The following is a 20,328-nucleotide window of genomic DNA, read 5'->3' as shown; positions in this document are numbered from 1 at the left end:
TTCGTACGAACGTCGTGACTCGCATTGTACTTGCTGCGTTTTCATTGTTCCGATCGCACGATCCGGGAATATCGACAGTGTCTAATGCCGATGACCAATCAGTCGATCGTGTCTATCGCGCACTATTATGAACAGAATCTGTGAGATTGTAGGTAAATTGTTCATGAAAACTGAAACGATTTTATTCTCACCGTGGTCGCTGATAACCTTGGAGCATGTATGTCGTTTTAAACTCGCGATTTAAAAAAAAAGAAAAGAACTGACCACTCTGAATGAAATAAATCAAAAGATATTATTTTTGTAATTCACGCGTGTCCAGGTACTTTTGAACGGCAATATATGCTTCAATTAGAAAATCAACAGCCAACATAGGAAAAGCAGCGTTTCTCACTGTATTATGCGCAATCAGGCACTGACTCATCGAACGAACGATGAGCATATGCACATTAGCGAACAAAGAACGCGTACGAACCCTTCCACGAGGATGATCTTCCGCGCGCGTTCTGTATTCTATCCGCCACGGAGCGGCGCCGCGGCCGTGTTCATTGAAATGCTATTGAAGTCGCGTTTCGATAATTGTAGGGAGATACAAAGGATTACAGTGAAAGCTCTTCTCTGATGCGTTCACTGTACTAGGGATTCGATTGTCTCTCGGTATGTATTTAATAGTATTTATGGAACAGGGAGATTTTAAATACAAAATATATTGTACAAAATACATATGTATTTGTTTTCTTTAATTTTGTAACTCCAACAGCATTTTAAACATAAGTAACAGAATTTTATGAAGTTTCTCCAATAGTAAACGAACTGCGTGGAAAACGAAGCATTTTTAACGATTAATAGATACCGATTGATCCTTATTCATTAAAAAATCTAAGCTTAAGTGAAGAGGAACTTTTCATTCTAAACTAATAATAATTTCATCGACTGGTTAAATTAGAAAAAAGAAGTTAAATGTAGAAATATACATGACATAATGAAACGCTTCAAACAACTCGACAATATCAATTAGATAAAGTGACCTACAAATATCCCACAAAAGTAGTCCCCGTGATATAGATTTCCCACGGATACAACGTTGTTATCCCTTTCAACTGAAATCGATAATAGAAAGTATTTCACTGAAATACATTTAGCTGGTCACCAAGGACGATCGTGCGGCTTGTGGTTTTATCGAGTTCTTTCAAAAACCACAATTTCTCGTGGCCATATTTCTCAGGAAGTGACGTAGGCTTCCTTATAACCTCCCATAATTTCCTATATATTGAATAAAGAAGTACGCAATGTACAGCTGAAATAATTACATTGACATTAATTGTGTACGTAAAAAATGTTGCAGGCTGTGATAATATTAATGTTATATTTTTATTATTATTGGGATCCGCCATTGGAAGTACCAAAGTGTCGTCAACTATTGCTTATTTTAATTATTGCATAATCATGGTCACGATCACGATCACATGACATTTTTACTTTAAAGAATCACTATGTCCGTAGAGGAAACCTTCCTATCATTTGTCTGGCAAAAACATATAATTCCATAGTTCAGCGTGCCGCGGTAAGAGCTCAAAAGCACAGGTTGATGTCATTCAGTCAAGCTCAATAACTATGGTGGCCAATATAAATAGTTTGAGCCTATTGACTTGATACGTTGCATTGGTTTGATTTGTTCTATGTAGGTAGGTGACGATCTTCCATAAAGCACCCTGACGACGACGCGACGCGGGGCTACTGGGTGAGGAAATCATACTACGTGTTCTACCAGGCCATGTGAAGGCTGATACAGACTGCATACTAGTCCTTCAGTCACGAAACGGCATCGAAACTGTTCCGTTCAGGAAAATATTATTGTATATTGTATACTATAATATCCGTTATAACAAGTAGGTTAGAGGTAGAGTACTAATTATAACGTTTAAGGAGTGAATCAAATTTTCATTTAGATTCTATTTCAAAACAACGATCCATGAAATGCATAACCAAGTCATTAGATATTGCAAATAACAGATAATCGGCAAAACGTGGGAATAAATCTTGGTCATTAATTGGTTATTGCAAGAATCTTGATTATTGCTTCATTTATCATTAAACACTTTTTCAAAGGCCTATTAATTACAATACTAATAAGTAGTTTTTGACTAACACAAATTCAACACATCGACATCCTTTAAATTCTCCTCATTTTTCTCTGAATTATACGCCTGCGTTTATTCAAGTACTGTCTTAGCCGATCTAACCAATCCAATTAAGTTAAAGCATGCGCATTGATGCTGCAATTTCGCGCGTCAAAAAGGATGTAAAGTGCATTCTGATAGGCGGAGACACAGATTCTTCCTGGAATGCGGTCAGGTTAGAACCAAATGTGAGAGAGCCGTGCCAGAGAAAAGATCGCGTGAGCGAGAAAGAGATCACAGAACCGGGAACATCGACATTTGCGACCGAGCCATTGTCCGACTGCGATTGAATTAAACTGTTTCAACTACTGAAAAACCGATAGATTGAGGTGATATGTGAAATACATTTCAGCTATGTCAGTAGAAATAACAGCAGTAATAAAAGACAAATATAATACATCTATAGGCTCATTGTTAGGATCACATTGTGTTTGATACTCATCCATCTATAGGCATATATTAATAAATTATGAAGCAATTGAAAGAAATTAAGGTTTCGAGTTTTTTATTAATTTAAACATATTTGTTAGAAGTTTATTGGAAGCTTTGAAGCTTAAGCTTTTGGGTAGATGAAAGCTTATATTATCTGTTAAAGTTGATGTATCTACTTATACTATTGATATAAAAGTTGGAATTAATACGATTCTCAAGGAATGGGCTGTGAAAAAAGAAAACCAAGGTAAAAAGTACATAGTTTACGATTCATTTTATAAGATACCTGGTTAAAATAGTGAAGTGAAATACACTGAGTTTAATTTTATCGTTTCGCTAGTAATAAATCCGTGAAAGAAGGGAGACAGTAGCTAAAAATCTTCAGGTTTATAAGTAGTTGAATATTTGTAGTATAGTTTACGTACAGAAGAGAAGAAAACATCTCTACACAATAAATTCTATATTTACATAATTCTGAAATTGTTTATGATCAAAGGTTCGGGTATAGGTATTATTATTTAATCAACTACAACACTTATCCGGTTTGAAATCAGTAATTTTATTAATTACTTATTTCACTAATTGCTTTAAAATTAATAATTGCTAGGAAACATAATCTTATATAATAGATACTAAAAGAAATTCTAACGTATACTACATACATATGTAACGAATAGCTACCACAGCACCCTTAGAAAGTTGAATGCTTAGATCATGGATGATCTCTGTAGTAACTGTGTAAATGTTAACCAAACAATATTAAAATAATGAAAAGCAAAATACAGTGCTTAGAGTTTCTGGTTTTTCACAAACAATTATATCGGCTGCTTTTCCATTGTCAATTCACTAAAAATATCAGTTTTAAATAATCAACGTCGATTAAGGACGACGATATAAAAATTTTTCTTTAGCGTCTCGAACGAAATCATCGTTGGACACAGATTGCATTGATTTTTCAACATTATTGCTAGCTATAGGTGGACTCACGCGCGGCTACCTCTCAAAGGGTGCAATCATCCGTCGATTGATGTTAAAAAGTTACTTGACCTTCTGGAAAATACGTGATTACGTAATGGCCTGAAGGTTGTCTGACTTGGTAGTTTTAATCTTGCGCTTCTAGTGTTTCCTTTGATGAAATAAAAGAAACACCGAATGATTGTACACGCGTGAAGTTTAATAGCATAAATGATACGTATGTACATACTTCTGTTAGCCGTGGAGCAGCGTTCTACTGGTTTCTAATAAACGAGCAATATTAACATTTATACCGCACGCCGTGATGTTTTCCTCTACACCGTAAGCGTGACTCATAACTGGCTATCTCGAAGGTTTTATAATGGTGCCACTATTATAATCTGTACACCCTCTGGGGAACAGAGCACATGATAGTGCGCATCACGTATATCATTAAAGTACAAGATCACAGACACCGTGGAAAATAATTCGCGTTTGATTCACTATTACTATACAGCGTGTGAAAAAAGGGCCACGAAATATAGGATCATACGATGTTTCGCTAAAGTAAGTAAAACGTATCCTGTCAATTTTGCTACTAAAAGTAATATTTTCATATTAATGGGTTGTAAATGGACCAATTTGGCGGACTAATAAATTATAGTTATAGTAACATAATGAAATGATAAACATGATAAAAAAAACATGATAAAGTACTTAAGTTTAATGAAACAACAAAGTATTATCGATGAAAAATACGCGAGAAGGTGGAATAGAACAGAAAATGAAATGAAATAGAAATATTAACTTGCTAGCATATTTAATATGGGTCAAGTCTACTTGAAATGGTATTTTGATGGTGAGAGGCTAAAGAATAATAACTGCAAAGAAAGAAACAAAAGCGCATGTTTTAATAGCTTTAACAAAATGATTTATAGCAACAAGTCTCAATCAGTGGTACCCCTACTACTATCATCCAAACGTTTATTTTCAATGTTAAGGTGAAAATTTTATCAGCTAAAAGTTTATTTTCGGCTAAATCTTCGATTTTTGAGATTACTAATTTTGTATCGCCTTTTACATATCTTGTGTACATGTGCGCACACATGGTCAAATACATGGAAAGAGTATCTTCAGCATTGGTCTAACGGCGACAGCCTGTAATTTACATGTTCAACAAATTCAATGGACAGTAAATCGCGCGTTGATACTTATTGCCGCATTTATACGTCTCGTGATTGCCAGGTTTCGCAAGTTCTGCCACGTTTTCGCTTACAAAATATATTCTATTCGTACACGATTACTTACAGTGCGTTAAGCCTTGCTTCAAGTCATCATGGAACTGTTCTGCTTTCCTTTAGAACATTGTTTCTATACTACGCGATTTTAGGTTGCTCGATCTGAGTTCTTCACGTGTGTAACGTGTTACATATGCATTCACAATGTCACGTATACGGTACGGTATATAAGAGAAAACATAAAGAGCTACTACAATTACACGAATCAAATAAAAGCTAATGATAAAAACTAGTTATCAAAACTAATTATACAAAATAAATATCAATGTTGAAACTGTTAAATATTAAATTCTTAATTCCATTGAAGCAAAAATAACTAATGTTCCACTAGATCTTCTATTTTAAATAAATTAACCACTATATCCTTTTATACTTATTAGAAATTAGCTTTCAGAGATCATTTTAGATGATATATATAGATTTACAAACCTAAAACTGTTAATTTATAAGGGTGGAAATTTCCACTTAGCTTGGTTGAAATCTAAAGTTTCCTACAAATATTTGCTTTTTCATAGAAGACCGCCAAGGGTTGCTCACTTGACGACTTGAGTTGAGTTGGCACTCAAAGGGAGGGGGTGGTGGCAGTCTAGTGGGAGATTCGCGACTGTGCCACCGGCTCAGTATCGTTCGACCATTGGTCAGGTGTGTTTCGTAGATCGTACAGCAATCTAAGTATTCGTCTAGTGAACACGTTGATAAAATATCAAATTTCACAAGTTGCTGCGGTAGAAATTAACGAAACTTACGTCTAGTCAAGAATACGGTAACGGAAACGTGTAATCGTAGAGTGACAACAGAGTTGCCGAACACTATTTTCCAACCGGTATCTACGTGATGTTTACGATTTCCCGGCACTGTAATTATTCGATCTAAAGGTGACCAGTGAAACATCGTAGCCGCATGATCGTGTCGACGATATTCTCGAGCGTGACGGGTTTCCATCGGCGACAATCGAACGACGCCGGGCGAAATGCCGAGCTGACGGTGAGTGAAGTGCACACTTTTTCAAATTCCACGCCGAAGTTGATTGCAACCGTATCGAATCGCGCGGCCCATGATCAACTTCACTTCGTTAACTCATTGACAAATAGTCCTTGCTTTCCTATGCAACGTGACTAATTACGTTATCTTTGTATTTTCGTTTTCTTCGGCTTCAAAAGATATCAATTATTATAAACATGACATTGTATGTAAGATTTAACATATGTAGAGAAAATCGGTATAAAGTAGTTGTTCAAAGTGTGGCGCATATACGAATTTCTAGTCATAAAGTAGAACTGTTATTTGATCGATATTATATGTTTTCAATGGTTACAAAATGTGGAGCATTCTAGAATTGTAATATTTATAATATTATTTTATAATGTTATTATATTATAACATTATTAAAAATGTTAATCTAAGAATATTATACATGGCACAGATGTAGGATATAAAGTTAGCAATGTGCGATAACAGAAGTATTTCATTCGTGATGCATAAGATATTAGGGATTTTATCGGAAAAACGGAAATGTTATTTTATTTTAGTAGTTAAATTAGAATGTCTTCATGAAATACGGATAACTTTTCGAAGGGTAAACAGTGCGTGTCACGTGTCCATTTTAGTTATTAAGCACACGAGTAAAGTTGAAGTTCAAGGAGTAAATGGAACGCGATCGAAACCGGTTAACGAGCTATCGAGACGCTTTCGAGACATGGGAACAAGCGATTCCGTCAGATGCGATACACCTATTATTTTTACTCACGTTTTAAAATGTTAATAATAAGTAATAAGTAAACTTTAAGTTACGAGTTGACTTACTTAGGAGCGAATGAAAATATTAAAAAAATGTAAGTAAAAAAATTAAGATCTTTCTTTCTAAAATCTCCTTCGTAATTTTAATTTGAAATTTAGTTATAAAGTTAATGATTTAATTTAGTTGTACATTACTGGATATGAACATGCATCTATACGAATATAAACTACACTCGCATAATAAAAGCGTAGTAAGTACATATTACGCAAAATATTTGCAGTTTATAAAACAAACTGATCTTGGTTGGATTTATGCGTAATTATTCGGTACACACAAGACTCGTACATCAATGATACGCATTTCGAGCCGTCGCGTGCTCATTGTCGTCGGCGATGACAATAGAGAACAAAGTAAACGGACTCGTTCATCAGGACCGTTATTCATTGTTATGCGCCGTGACGTGGACCACAACTGCGTTTAGCTTCGTTAAGAACAATTAAAAGTAACCGACGAACCGGGTATTGCTTAATTGCCGCCCGCAAATGTTCCCTTCGAGATCGGCCCAAATCATGCAGAATAAATTTTAATAGCATTTAACAGATTATATAAAAGTGTACATTACTTTGTCCAAAATTTTGGTTTTGTATTTTAACGTTTCAAATTGTGCGTGTATACGTGTGTGTGAGAGCTGGGGAAATAGGTGCGTCCTCTTCTTAAAGATATTTAATTATCAATTACATATTAATACCACATTTCTTGCTTTTGTAATTATATCCTTATTAATCCGAGTTCCTTATTTGTGACATATTCAGTTTTCATAATTAGACCTACGCATTTCCATCATAACCATTATGATGCCACATGAATAGCTACAGTGTTAGATCCATACTAAAATATACATATATGTATTACTATACTGTAATCAAACTTTATAGAACACTTCCGTTCCATAGAATGTTAGAATGTTGTGTCGCAAAAGAGAAGCTAAAATAGGGTTGTGTTACTATTGCATAGTATTGATTATAGCAATAATTTGTTGGCATTAGTAAATGAATGGGTTAGAGATAACGATTTCATTAGGATGGATAAACCGTTTTATTACGTAAAGCTATTTCCATGCTCTGAATTTATTATGAATTGAATGCGATAATTAACACACTCGTTAGTGTCCCTTTCTCTTCTTTGTAAATCGTGGCAACGTTGTATACGAGTAAGTATTCGGTCTTTATCTATCTTTTCGGTTTTTCTGTTTTCGTGAAAGTAACCAGTTCATGGAAGATACAATGCCGTGCAAACTGACCGTTAGCCGGATTTTCGAAAAATTTATAGAATTCTCACGAGGTAGCCGGGAGCTCTTTCTTTATTCTTGTAAGTTACTTACTTCTTTACCGTTTCTTTTTTGCAACGATTCAGGCGTTTCAGTAACGAGGACGTGTTATGCAAATTGGTGGACATTGTGAATGACACGAGAAAACACGATCATTCAAACATTTCTGTTGACAAGAATTAAAAGAAAAAAACGAAAAAAGAAAAACGATCTTTGTTAATTTGTTATGCTCCACTAAAATGAAAGCAAACAGGGTTTAAAATTTCGTTAAACATGTTTGAATTTTTTCTTATGCAATTAGCTACATATGCGTAAAATAGCAAACGTAGATAGGATTTCCTTAATTTAACACTTTATATATCTAACTACAAATTATACACGAAACAAGGATCAATCCTTAATCATGCCTTCCTTAATCATCTAACAACACGATCAAATGTCTTTAACTATCGCAATGTATACGATATCCTAGCCATAGCGATTCAGCGACTCGTTAATAACTAGTCAAAGAAATCGGTGATGGTAACGATTAACGAGTCACGTTTCCTCAACGGAGTATGCTTTCATCTCTAAACGGAGTTCTCGATAAATCAGCACCTCAAAACCGTCCGTTCTTCGCCAACATTATCAACAACGGATCCGCTATCTCTCGTGGACTCGTGGCGTGCACATTACTCGTGAAATCCTTCGGCGTATCTGTTAGTCAATATTTTCGATAGAATCAAAAACGATCGAAAGGAAAAAGAAACATCGAAGAAAGAAATTCATCGTGAAATTATGATTAGATGGGCGAACAGAGTCACGTTTCTAAGGCAAAGCGTTTCCACCCGTATTACGATATTATCGAGCTCGCGATTGGTCTGTGGATAGTTGCGTCCTGAAGTATGTACATCGTATCGTTTTAAACTTGTATGTATTTACACATGTACTACTGTTCAAAAATTTTATGAGTTCTTTACCCTCTAAGGTTTATCAGGTTTTAACATGGTTTTCTCTAAGTGTCCTAATACTTATCAACAGGAATGCACGTATAGGAAATTCAACATTTTTCTTTTTCTACCCACGTTCTTCGGATGACTGCCTTTTATCGTTTAATAAATAATTTTCCGCACGTTTTACATAACAGTGTGGTTGTAAATACATCGTAACCCGGATACCCAATATCGAAAATTCTTGAGAATCGTGACTCGCGATTAACCAGTCACAATTCTTAATCTTTTAGCCGCGTTAACTTCTTTAGCTACGACATAAGCTGCTATAATGCAAGTACACGTTCTCGGGGAGGGAAACACTCGTGCAAAGAAGTTTTCAAGCCTCGATTACGCGTTCGACGGGCAATCGCATGGTGAAGCAACAAAAAGGTGAAGTTTACCCGTAACATTGTTTGCTCGTGCTGTGTACGCGGCAAAGTAACGCAAAGTTATTTAAGGGAACGACGAGCGAGTTCGAAAGGATTATAACAATAAAAGTCTGTTAGATCTTTGGAGTTTTTTCATGGTATATGAATATTCTCTCTTCTTTTCTTTCTTTTTTTTTTAAGAAGGAGAATAGAACAAAATATGAACTACAACTATGCGATAAATATTTAAAATTCCCTCAAGAAAGGATTAGTTGGAATAATAATGGCCATAAAATCGCAACGATACGTTGAATGTTGTTAATCCAAATTGAATAGCCTTAAAGAAGTTGATTTATGATCTATTGGAGTTAATATTTGTACAAGTATGCGGATTTCGATGTATCGTGATAATTAATTATAGGATTACACTTATCTTCGACTACACTTGAGCAGTAAATGATTAAACAAAAAGAATAGTTTATATTTAGCGAATAATAATCAAGTAGTCGCTTAAAATGGTATTTCTAATTTCGGATTATTGGAAATTATGATTATATTCTATATTATTGCCGTATATTATTATTAGGTATTAGGGATTAAAAAAGTAATACGTAGTAAGAGACAAGGGGATTAACAATAAATTTACTATGGTCTAAATTTTAGTCTTTGAAGATTTTGCTAAAAAGTGAGACTATTAATTTGCGAGATATTTTTACTAATATTTAAAAACAGGCTAACTTCACTTCCTATCTTACGTTATTTTTTAATGTTCCGATCTCATTACATTTAATATACACATATACTAGAGAATGAGGAAATTATCGATTACGTTACCATCACCATCGTTAATAAGATTCGATTCAAATAATAATGCTTTTAAACTCTTCCTAACTTTTATTGTAAAATAATTACTTTTCTTTGCCAGTGTTTAGTCCTTAAAAAGGATACGCTTCTATAACGACTGGAATATCAATCATTTCGATTTATAAAGAAACCTACAGAACAATCTTTAATTGGAATTTTAAACAAGAAATACACAATTCAATGTAAAGATCTTCATACTATCATCATATACTTTTTCCGACTATCTTATCATCCCTATCTTTTTGGATTGTGAATGTTACATGAATGAACCATCCATAGTCGTGCGTCAATATGTATAGTGTCACGCAAAGGTTTAAAAGACCAAAGAGTTTCTTAATTCAATCATTGAGGAAGCATCATCGAGAGAGTTTACCGTCCACCAGAATCCACTTAAGCATGATGCCTATAAACATAAGGGAGGTAGCCTAGTTATCGAGCTAAAAGCATCCTCTAAGTGACTACTTATTTAGCTCGTGGTAGTTTTTTCCCTACTCGCAGGTTAGCCCCGTACTCCTTCACCCTCTTATGGTGGGCATAAGAAGTGGAGGCCACGTCCCGTTGGCAGACACACACGAGCAAGGCCAACTCGCCTACGTTCACGGTTATGCCTTATTTATGAGCGCACCGATGCCTCTGTCCGCTTCCGAGTGCAGACAAAGGCAAGAAATATGCCTCACGTGGAAAGTGGAATTCCAATCGCCTTTCGTGGCGGACACGCGTCGCTATCGAGGAATTGTACAATTGCAAGTGTTTTCGTAATACAATATATGTCTATAATTTCATAACAAAGTGTTTATAGTCAAAGCTCTTATTACAACTTTTTCTTATTAAGTAAAACGTTGAATCGAAACGTGTTAATATTTTGATAAAGAAAATACGTTATAACGAAGAGTTCATCAATTAAATTATATACAAATTAGTATCAAACTTTGTACTTTAAAACATCCTGAAATATTAAAAATACATCTAAAGAATACTACTATGTATTAACTGCATCTACTCTACTAGAAACTGTAGAATTTCTTTGAAGAAGATTTCTTCTTATTGGTATATGCGATAGTACAAGACTTGGAAATGGCAATATGTATATATTTAATAACATTAAATTAATAATCATATCAAGATATTACAATGTAATACCTGCTCTCCTTGAAGATTGCAATATTAACTATTCCCTCTCTTAAAAAAAGCCTTAATGTAAAATAAAATTTTAAAGTAACAATTTTTGTTGTTGCATTTCCAGTTTATCTACTTGTAAGTATGAATATTGAAAATCTAAGGACAATCATTTTTACGTATTATCATGAATATCCTTCCGCAACGAAAGTTTCCAAATTACAGCTGTAACAGGAAATTACAACAATAAATTATGTGCAAGAACAAGAACAATGTTACAACATTGCATGATCCGAGACCAAGGTACCATGAAGCGAAAGGAACTTTCTTGGCTCGTTTGGAAATAAAATAAAATAAAGTAACAAAAAATAAATTAAAATAAAAGAAAAGAAAGAAGAAGATAAAGAATGAAAGAGAAGAATAAGCACCTTCGTTAAAGAGAAATAATTTACGACGTTGAAGTCTGCTCCGTTTTCTCCTTACAAGCCCGCAAATTAACCTAAAGTTGCATTTACAAACACACCGTAGTGGCTAAATAGTAGCTGCACCGGGTTTTGCATTGATAGCCGTTGTAAAAATCATTGTTAAACAACAGACGAAATTGTTGAGTCGTTATTGTATACTTAACAGGGTAGCATGTTAACAATAGGTTTTTTGCAAAAGTGTGAAGAGTGAACGCTCCTCGTTTCCTAGTCGCCTGGTAACATTAATTTATTGGCTCGCTTTTAAAGCATAGCGCGCGCCCTCGCAACTTACAGCGATGCAAAAATCTTTTTGCAATGAGTACACAATGGCGGCGAAAGTATCGAGTTCAGGGACACGTCACCGGTGTTCTCTTCTCCCTCTTTTCTTTTTTACCTTGAAGATCGTTATGCTTCTTGAAAGGCTTTACATTCCGGACCGCGGATTGAAAGCTAATGAATATAAACAAACGATTGCAAAATGCATTACGATTCGAAGCACGATCCTTTTTTCTGGATTTAAACAGGAAATTAAATTTTTTCTTAACCTTTGTTTTCCTGTAATTCTTTAATTTATTCTTTTATATTATATTCTTTTATCAATTTTATTCGACAAAATAGATCCTTTTGCATTTTTCTTTTTTTTGCTTATTTAATTGTGTTGAAAATCATAGCTTAAACAAGAAAGTAATATTTTCTCTCCTAAGTTCTCTGATTTCACTATTTTGCACTCTTATCTTACATTCAAAAAATAAACTTTTTACTTGAATACTCTTTCTTGAAATTTATTTTGGGATTTTCATACTATTCTTTTTTCTTTTGCATTATATATATATGGAAGTAACTATCAATCTTTGATCTTTCAGAATCAACAGAGTTCTTTTTAATCAACAGAATGCATATCACGTAATATACTAAGTTCACCTTGTTTCGTCATATAACCTACTACAGTTTCTTGGATTTTTTATTGCGTGTGTTTTCAAATTGAGTGGAACTTCAAGAATAAAACTCAAATTGCGAAGCAAACGTAAAAATAAAAAATCTTTGCATCTTCTATCTCCAGATATGCATAAATAGCAAGTAATACCTTAAAATAAGAAAAATATTATATGATAGCAATGAATAAGTAATGAATTCATTCAACTCGCATTGAACTGAATGACTCGGTTCCCCGAACCAATGACCAACTCCCGCACACGTGGCAGGCCTCCGTGTGGAACGACGCGTAACTCGCGGCGCCTTCACGTAGGACGCACCGTTGCACGTGCGCCACCGCCCCATGTACCTACACGTGTGTCGCCGCGGGGTCACGTGGACCGCGAAGCGACGCAAAGCGACTCGTGACTAGACACACGCGGTCCGCGTACTTCTCGAGTTGATGTTCGCCTGGTGCACAAGCGATCAAGACGTTTGCGCAAATCGCGTGCCGCGATGCGACGCGATGCTTGTTACGCGTACGTAAGTGCTTACGTGCTAGGAGCGCTCGTGTTCCTCCGTCGCTACCTGTCCTCTACGATCGTCATTGACGACCTATACCGTATACATGCTGTGACGCGCCATTGAGGCTACACTGAATCTAGCTGCTTGCGAAACGAATTTCGATGGATGTGTCGTTGAGCGATATCTTTCGGATGGGATGGATTTATGCGACAAAACGTAATTACCGGCCGATGAAAGGAATACGCCGTATCATCCGTATTTTAACCTCTTGTGTCGTCATTAAATTCGCTAAATAGTTTAATGCTAATGGGAGAATAATTTAAAAGATTGCCCTATTCCAATAGGCATCAATACGTAACATTTTTTATTTATTCTGTAACATAAGCAAATCGATGGTTCTATTTTGTGTGTTAATTCATAATAGTGTCGTAAACCTAACCTATATGTATGCATAGTAAGCTTAGAGTTTATAAAATTCTTTAGATAAATATGAATCTTATGTATCGTTTCCTTTTGTGTCGTTTCGTAAAGAAAAAAAAATGCACTTGTACCTCTTTTCCACTAAGCCCCACAACCAGCATGCAGGAAAGGCTGATATCGTAAAATATACCTCGGTGCATAAAAATCAGAAATCATTGACTCGTCGAAGATGACGCAAAGAACTGTAAAGGGATATTTATCTGTTCATCGAAGCTTAAAGTTTCTGGATGACTAGCGATTTCGATGACCTGGTGGCTGCACCTTAAATTTCCGGTGAAACGAGAAACATTCCGTGATTAACCGGTTGAACGACTCAAAAATTAAAAATGAAAGTTCATCATTTTCAATTTTCTGTATTTAAGCTTCTCTTCGCGAAGGAATTTCACGATCAGTTACTATCTTTTGTTTTATTTGAAACATGAAACGAATATTTTCTTTAGAAAGAGTTGTAGGACGTATCGATAAATAACTCTATGGAAAACGAGATTCGTTGAAATTTGCGAGAGATCGTGCAATCTTTTATTACAGAAAGCGATGGTCATTTGCCAGCGGAAGCTTCTTCGCTGGTATATTCAGTGCTTGAAAATTTATTATTCCGTCCCCGATTTTAAACATTCAGTATAAGTTATACGAGCTCAATGGACCGCGCAATCCGTTACGTTTGAATTCTTGTACACCTGAAGTTCTCGACACGGTAAAAATTTCATAAACGAAGAACGTAGATGACGAATAAAAGAAAATATGCCGCGTTATCGAAGTCGAGACCCACGTTCCATTAATTTATTATTACATCTATGAAATTCTGATTTCGTTCGAAATAGGAAAGAACTGTAACATGCAATTTACGACCGATGAAACTAATGGTTCTGAAATGTTAAAATTTCGACATTTTATGTGGGGAAATCTGGACTGTTGTTCGACAGTGTTTTATATATTTTTAGTTTATTTGTAATAGGTACATACCTTTTTGATATCGATATTGATTTTTGATTTTTAACGAAAGAAGGCATGCTCACATTCCACGATACCGCAGCTATGAGTTACGAAATCAGCTTCTTTTCATACTATCTGTATATTACAATAAGTATTACGTATCTTCGGTTACTAGTTATATATATCGAAGTTTGTTGTGCTATTACGTTTAAAGTAAAGGAAAAGATTCAGATAGTGTGTATAATTACTTTGCAAGAAAATGTTTCAACTACCGAGGATGAAGCAACGAAAACAAAGATTATTGATACATATGTTATAATAAACGCCATGTGTGACGTTACTGTCGATGGAAAATTAATAATGATCGATAGCGAAGATTTAAATAGAAACGTTAAACGAACAAGCCTACACGAATAAAAAATAAAAGATAATCGATAGATTTGCTTACCAACTTTGAAATAAGACTTTACGTTTTGATAATAGAATCTTTATACATATATATGTATGTAAGTATCTTTGACACAATATACATTTATAAATTTACGCGCAAGAATTTAAATATAGAAGAAGAAATGTGTCAACGTTCCATAAAAGTATTTATACAAGTCTTAGATTCCATTAAAAATTAATGTCCGATTAAAACCACGCGCGAATATTATTTCTCGTGATTAATGTTCATACCGCTCACTGACACAGTGGTGGTTGGCACATATGTTTTTCCAAAGTCATCAGCCTCGATCCATACGTCATCGGCTATCCAACAATTATACACCGTGAACAATTTGAATAATTTTTCTGCCAACGTGAGTTTAGTAGGTTGCTTTGTCGACGGATGATCTTTACGAATATATTCTTGACATAATTGCATCGCTAACAGTTGGTGGCATATATGGAGAATACCCTCGCTTTCTAATATGGACACGGGTTTTACTTTTCTTTTCGTTAGCACGCGAGTACGTTCGCTCGTCCTGCTAATTCGTGCATGTAATTACAATTACCATTTAAACGGCACCTACACATCTTCTTAGCTTGCTAAATTAACGAGCTCAAAAGCTGCGCAGTTAATCGGTCTTTTTATCTTGTTTCGAGATGCTGTACAACGATACGAACTATACACAATCCTGACTCTTCGTTATTTTCTCTTTCTCCATGTATTAACCCTTTACACTCGAGAGGCGACCTCAGTCACCACGGTGTTCCGTGCTGCAACTCCAACTGTTAGATTTCAACATATCCAATTGATGAGAGTGCAATATTGGTTTGTAGATTAGGAAGTGTAAAGTGTTAGACTTTAAAATGGAGATAAAATATTCAATCTCATATCCCTCCGAAACTATGTTTCTGACAACGTCTCCAACGTTAGTTCGGATTCGACGATCATGGCAAAAGTATTATAATTTAGAAACCCTAAAAAGTGGTTTTTGGAAGTGAAATTAGCTCAAATGAAAATGAACTTGATTTTGAATTGTTGAAAAATGAGATCAATTATATTCAAGAATGCATCTTGGTGAATGCTTTATAAATTATCACACAAAAAAAATACAGAAATTAATATTACAAAATCATATTTTCTAAGATGCAAATATAGATAAATTATTAGAATATAATGTTTTTGTAAGTTAATCTGCATATAAAATCAGTTTATGCTAGCTGTAAGACACGCGTCACGTATACGCTAAATCATCCGGAGTAGCTGCTACGCCCGACCGAAAAAGTCCTCGAGAGCAAAGGGTTAAAATTAACGCAAGTGTGCTCAAAGAAACGAAAATGATACTGCAGAGGTTAGTTTCAAAACATCTTTGCGGTCACGACTTTCTTCTACTCTACGTCTCCGTATGACGGTAATAATAGCATAATCGCATAGAAATTTTCGCAATTTCACATCATCCAGTCCATGTTCCCAGAGTACACAGAAGCGGCACTCGGGGTGACAAACCACTATGCCCGCCATTAATTTGATGTGACTGGCATTGGTATATCTGCGGCGCATGGTGCGCGCGCGAGCGACGTGCTGGTCAACTCAAAGAGAGCAGGAAGGGTACATCGAAAGAACGTCAACTGCACGTCGACGTCTGGCGCAGACGTAATGCCACGCGTGTATCCGGAGAACAGAATGCACGTGGCATGTGCGCAAAGTACCACGATTTTCGCGACATGCGCTATATGCCACGAGCAAAAGAAATACATACATAAGCCTTTCCCTCTCTCTTTCTCTACGTGTGTAGATTTGTTCACTGCTTGAACGTGAAGCGCAATCCGCGGTGACCTGTTGAAAACCGCGGGAAACGTTTATCGTTTGTTACGCATCGTGCGTGGAATGTGGCAATGGAATGGTAGAACAGCGAATGATACGTATGATATACTATACTTATAATGTTGTATCATTATATCATTATATGTATTAGGTTGCTACACAAATTTTATCCGCAAGAGCACGTGTGCAAGTGTACATCTTCTACAAAATCAATTTCTAAAAACAATTTGTACATAATATACGTGTACAATATAACTATACTATAAATATTACAAATTTAAATTATCCATAATATAATAAACGCTATATTTCAGGAAAGATTACACTATTACGAATGTTATCGGTTTCTTCCTATAATTTCTTTTCTATAATTTGAAACGCGAACGCTTCTTTCCAAACTTATCTAATAAAGAGGAAGAAATGTTCGATTTACGTTTGGTCAAATGATAATATAATGGGATGGGGCTCGATCGAAAGTTAATTATATTAAAAAGTCAAGCTGTAAAGCGAAGTAATTTTAAATTCTTTATAAAAGTGAGCCTGCCTGGTAGTAGTATCTCTTTTGCTACCTTCTTCCCTTCACATGCCGATATTTATTAATAATTGCCGGTATAGTATAATTATCCTGTTTTTACGACGACGTTGAAAGGAAGAACGGTCGATAGACGGAAGTGACCGGAACTTTCAACGTTTCTTCAAACGACCAATTAAACATGATACAAAAATAAAATACAATTAATCGACATTTTTACTAGCGGCATCGTTATAATAAGCATGTGAAATTGTTGCTTTATTTTTAGCAAATAGCCAGAGATTATGATTTGATCCATATCAATGCATTAAATATATCGACATCTTTACAAAAAGTAATACCTTTCTAGAACGGAAATTTTACCAGAATTTAAAAATTTCAAACACTTTTTGAAAATGAAAACATGATGTTTCTGAAAAAATGTGCACAGTAATCGTACATATTAAAGAAAGTAAAACATCTACTCATAAAGCAGTAAATCTTCTGTCGAATCAAAATATACAAAACTAAATATTGAATTACTGTGAAAATGACCTTAGATCATATTGAATTACCCTGAAAACCATCTTGAAGAATCCGTATATTCAATGACAATGAATTTTTTTAGAATCGAGCACAATTTTTTTACCTTCGTCCCATAATTCAACTCTAGTTCCACTTATAAAAAACATCCATTCGTATAACAGCATTTTTTTTTATCGGATACCAGATAACCCTCGTAACAGCCAGTAGCAAAACTTAAAACCAACGCACGACCTTAAAAATTTGTCTTTCTTCGTGCGAAGAACGATAAAATTTGTTGAAACAGCAACGCGTATCGAACAAATTACTTAATTAATATCTCCCACATCTGACATTTGAAAGCTAAATGGTGTGCAAGAAGTACATATCAATAATGGAGGAATACTACTCTCTATAGTCTGTATTATCTACTTTGCGCTTTTCCACTCTTCAACTATGTATATATAACATGTATACTTATTTTGTATCACAATATGGCGCCGTAATAAATTCCGCTGCGTCAAACTCACCGTCTTTCGAACAGGAAAAACCCTGATAATGAGCCTTAACATAATAGGTAAAGCATTTCAATCCGTAAAAAGGCCAAAATATCCAAAAAAAAAGGAGGAATTGCAGTTGAGCTCTATCGTCTGTGTTCGAGGTCAGTGCACAGTGCACAGCCATACTACACATAACTATATACTGTATTGTACTACGGAAGAAGTCGTGGAAAATTAGATTTACTGTTATACATTAACCTAGCCTAACAGCCGATTAGAGCGTAGAATTTAATGGAATAATGATGAGATGAATAAAAGCGTTGAATTTTTTCACGTTGTATTGGATTAAAATAATGTTATTTAATTATCAGAAAAAAAAGATGTGAGTATAATGTTAATACCTTCGTAAGTATTTGTACTCGCCTCGCATAAATGCATTGTATAAAATTACTTATGATTATTCTTGCAGCGTGCATTTTTGCTTCTCATCAAATAACACATATATTACATATATCGTTCAATGACATACAGCAATTATCAGTTGACTGGACTGCGGCCAGGTAAATATACGATAGAAATGTTCCCCTCCGTGGTCCAAATAGACGGTCATCTTTTGTTATTTGCCTCCAGCTGGTTTATCTATAAATTAAATTAAGAAGCTGCTATGCTTCGCACCAATTACGAAGTTATGTTTCGTAAAAATCGCAAAACTTCTAAAAAGCTTCCACCGTTAAAAAATGTCCTAAATTTGAAGATATTAAAGTATCGTTATTATATATACCTACATAATATACATGATTTATCATTTCGACCCTATGTTAAAGATTTTCTTGAAACATTGAAGATCTTTATATTTGTTTAAACGAGATTGGAGAGTATAAATTGGAGAACCATATTCAAGGTAACGTTGTATCTATGTATGCAAGAAGCAACTTTTCTCAGTACCTTTATCCAAAAAATCTTTTAATGACATAAAGCGGCAAGAACATTACATTGGAGGAAAATGGACTATTGCATGCTTCTAAGTTCTTATAGAATTTTATTCCGTAAATTTCCGTAAAGGATATTCCAAACTACTCCGTATAAAACCATGCCTCGCAATAAATATACCATGCAGTCTACATGTACAAGACGATAGCACAAATAAAACGAAATATGTAAAGGGTGAAACAGTAGCAGCGTGCCATAAAAGGTTGTCACGAATGTAAAACAAACGGTAAGAAGTATCGCGAAAAGGACACAAATTTCTGTTGAGAGTTGGTCACAGAAACCCACGGGGTCACGTATAAATCAAACTCGGAGCCATTAAATTCTAGAGTTGCGATAACACATGAACTTTTTCCACGCCTAGCTGCGCAACCTATCTCCATTGTTACGAACAAGCAAGACAATGGGCAGATATTACGAAGCACAAGCGGGAAGCACAGAAGTGGCGGAAGAAAAAGAGGAGGGAACTAGAGAACTCGAGTTCCTCGGCGTCTCACCGCGATGGCCCGCGGCTGTCCATTAGATCGAACGTGCACGATAGCCTAGCTACGATTGTCGCGTCGTATCAACCTTCTATAAAAACGATAAATCTCTATGGACAGAAAATATGAAATGTTTAAAGCTTTGAAGACGTGAGATCTCCTATGTGTGTTAGTTTTTATTAATTTAAAAAGTAAGGTTTATTAAAGAAACACAACATAAGCTGACCATTTAATTTTTGTTTTGTACTTTTGCTTATCGAGTCACTAAGAACCGAAGGGATATGAATGCGAAGAATAAATGAAAAGAACAACAAGACTAAACGCAGAATAGTAGTACAGGTTATACAATATAGAGTTAACGTTTATGGTCGATTAAAAGTGGCAAACTGTGTTTAAGGATTTGCAAAATAGAACGTCAGGAAGGCCGATAAGAAATAATGGAATCTCTCGCTCGCGCCGAGATTAGACGTAAACATACGCGTCGAATCTGTAATAGAGTCGGCGAAGCGACCA

General features: G+C 35.2%; 1 protein-coding gene across 2 annotated transcripts in view; it reads left to right on the top strand.

Annotated features, from left to right (window-relative positions):
• Window positions 1-20,328, top strand: part of LOC138180081 (uncharacterized) — a 47,859-nt gene that overhangs the window by 5,090 nt on the left and 22,441 nt on the right. The window contains exon 1 of one of the 2 annotated variants that reach the window (XM_069113543.1): window positions 5,485-5,845. The exons of the other annotated variant lie outside the window; for it this stretch is intronic. Within the exon in view, the coding sequence (XP_068969644.1) occupies window positions 5,762-5,845 (84 nt within the window). The 5' untranslated portion in view covers window positions 5,485-5,761. Of the gene's footprint in view, window positions 1-5,484; window positions 5,846-20,328 lie in introns of those variants that run through there. 2 annotated transcript variants of the gene reach the window in all.

The sequence above is a fragment of the Bombus flavifrons genome, chromosome 5 (assembly GCF_040668555.2).
Source record: "Bombus flavifrons isolate JBK064 chromosome 5, iyBomFlav1_principal, whole genome shotgun sequence".
NCBI classification, from domain to species: domain Eukaryota; kingdom Metazoa; phylum Arthropoda; class Insecta; order Hymenoptera; family Apidae; genus Bombus; species Bombus flavifrons.
The sequence above is the reverse complement of the archived record's forward strand: the minus strand, read 5'-3'. Positions and strand labels throughout refer to the sequence as shown.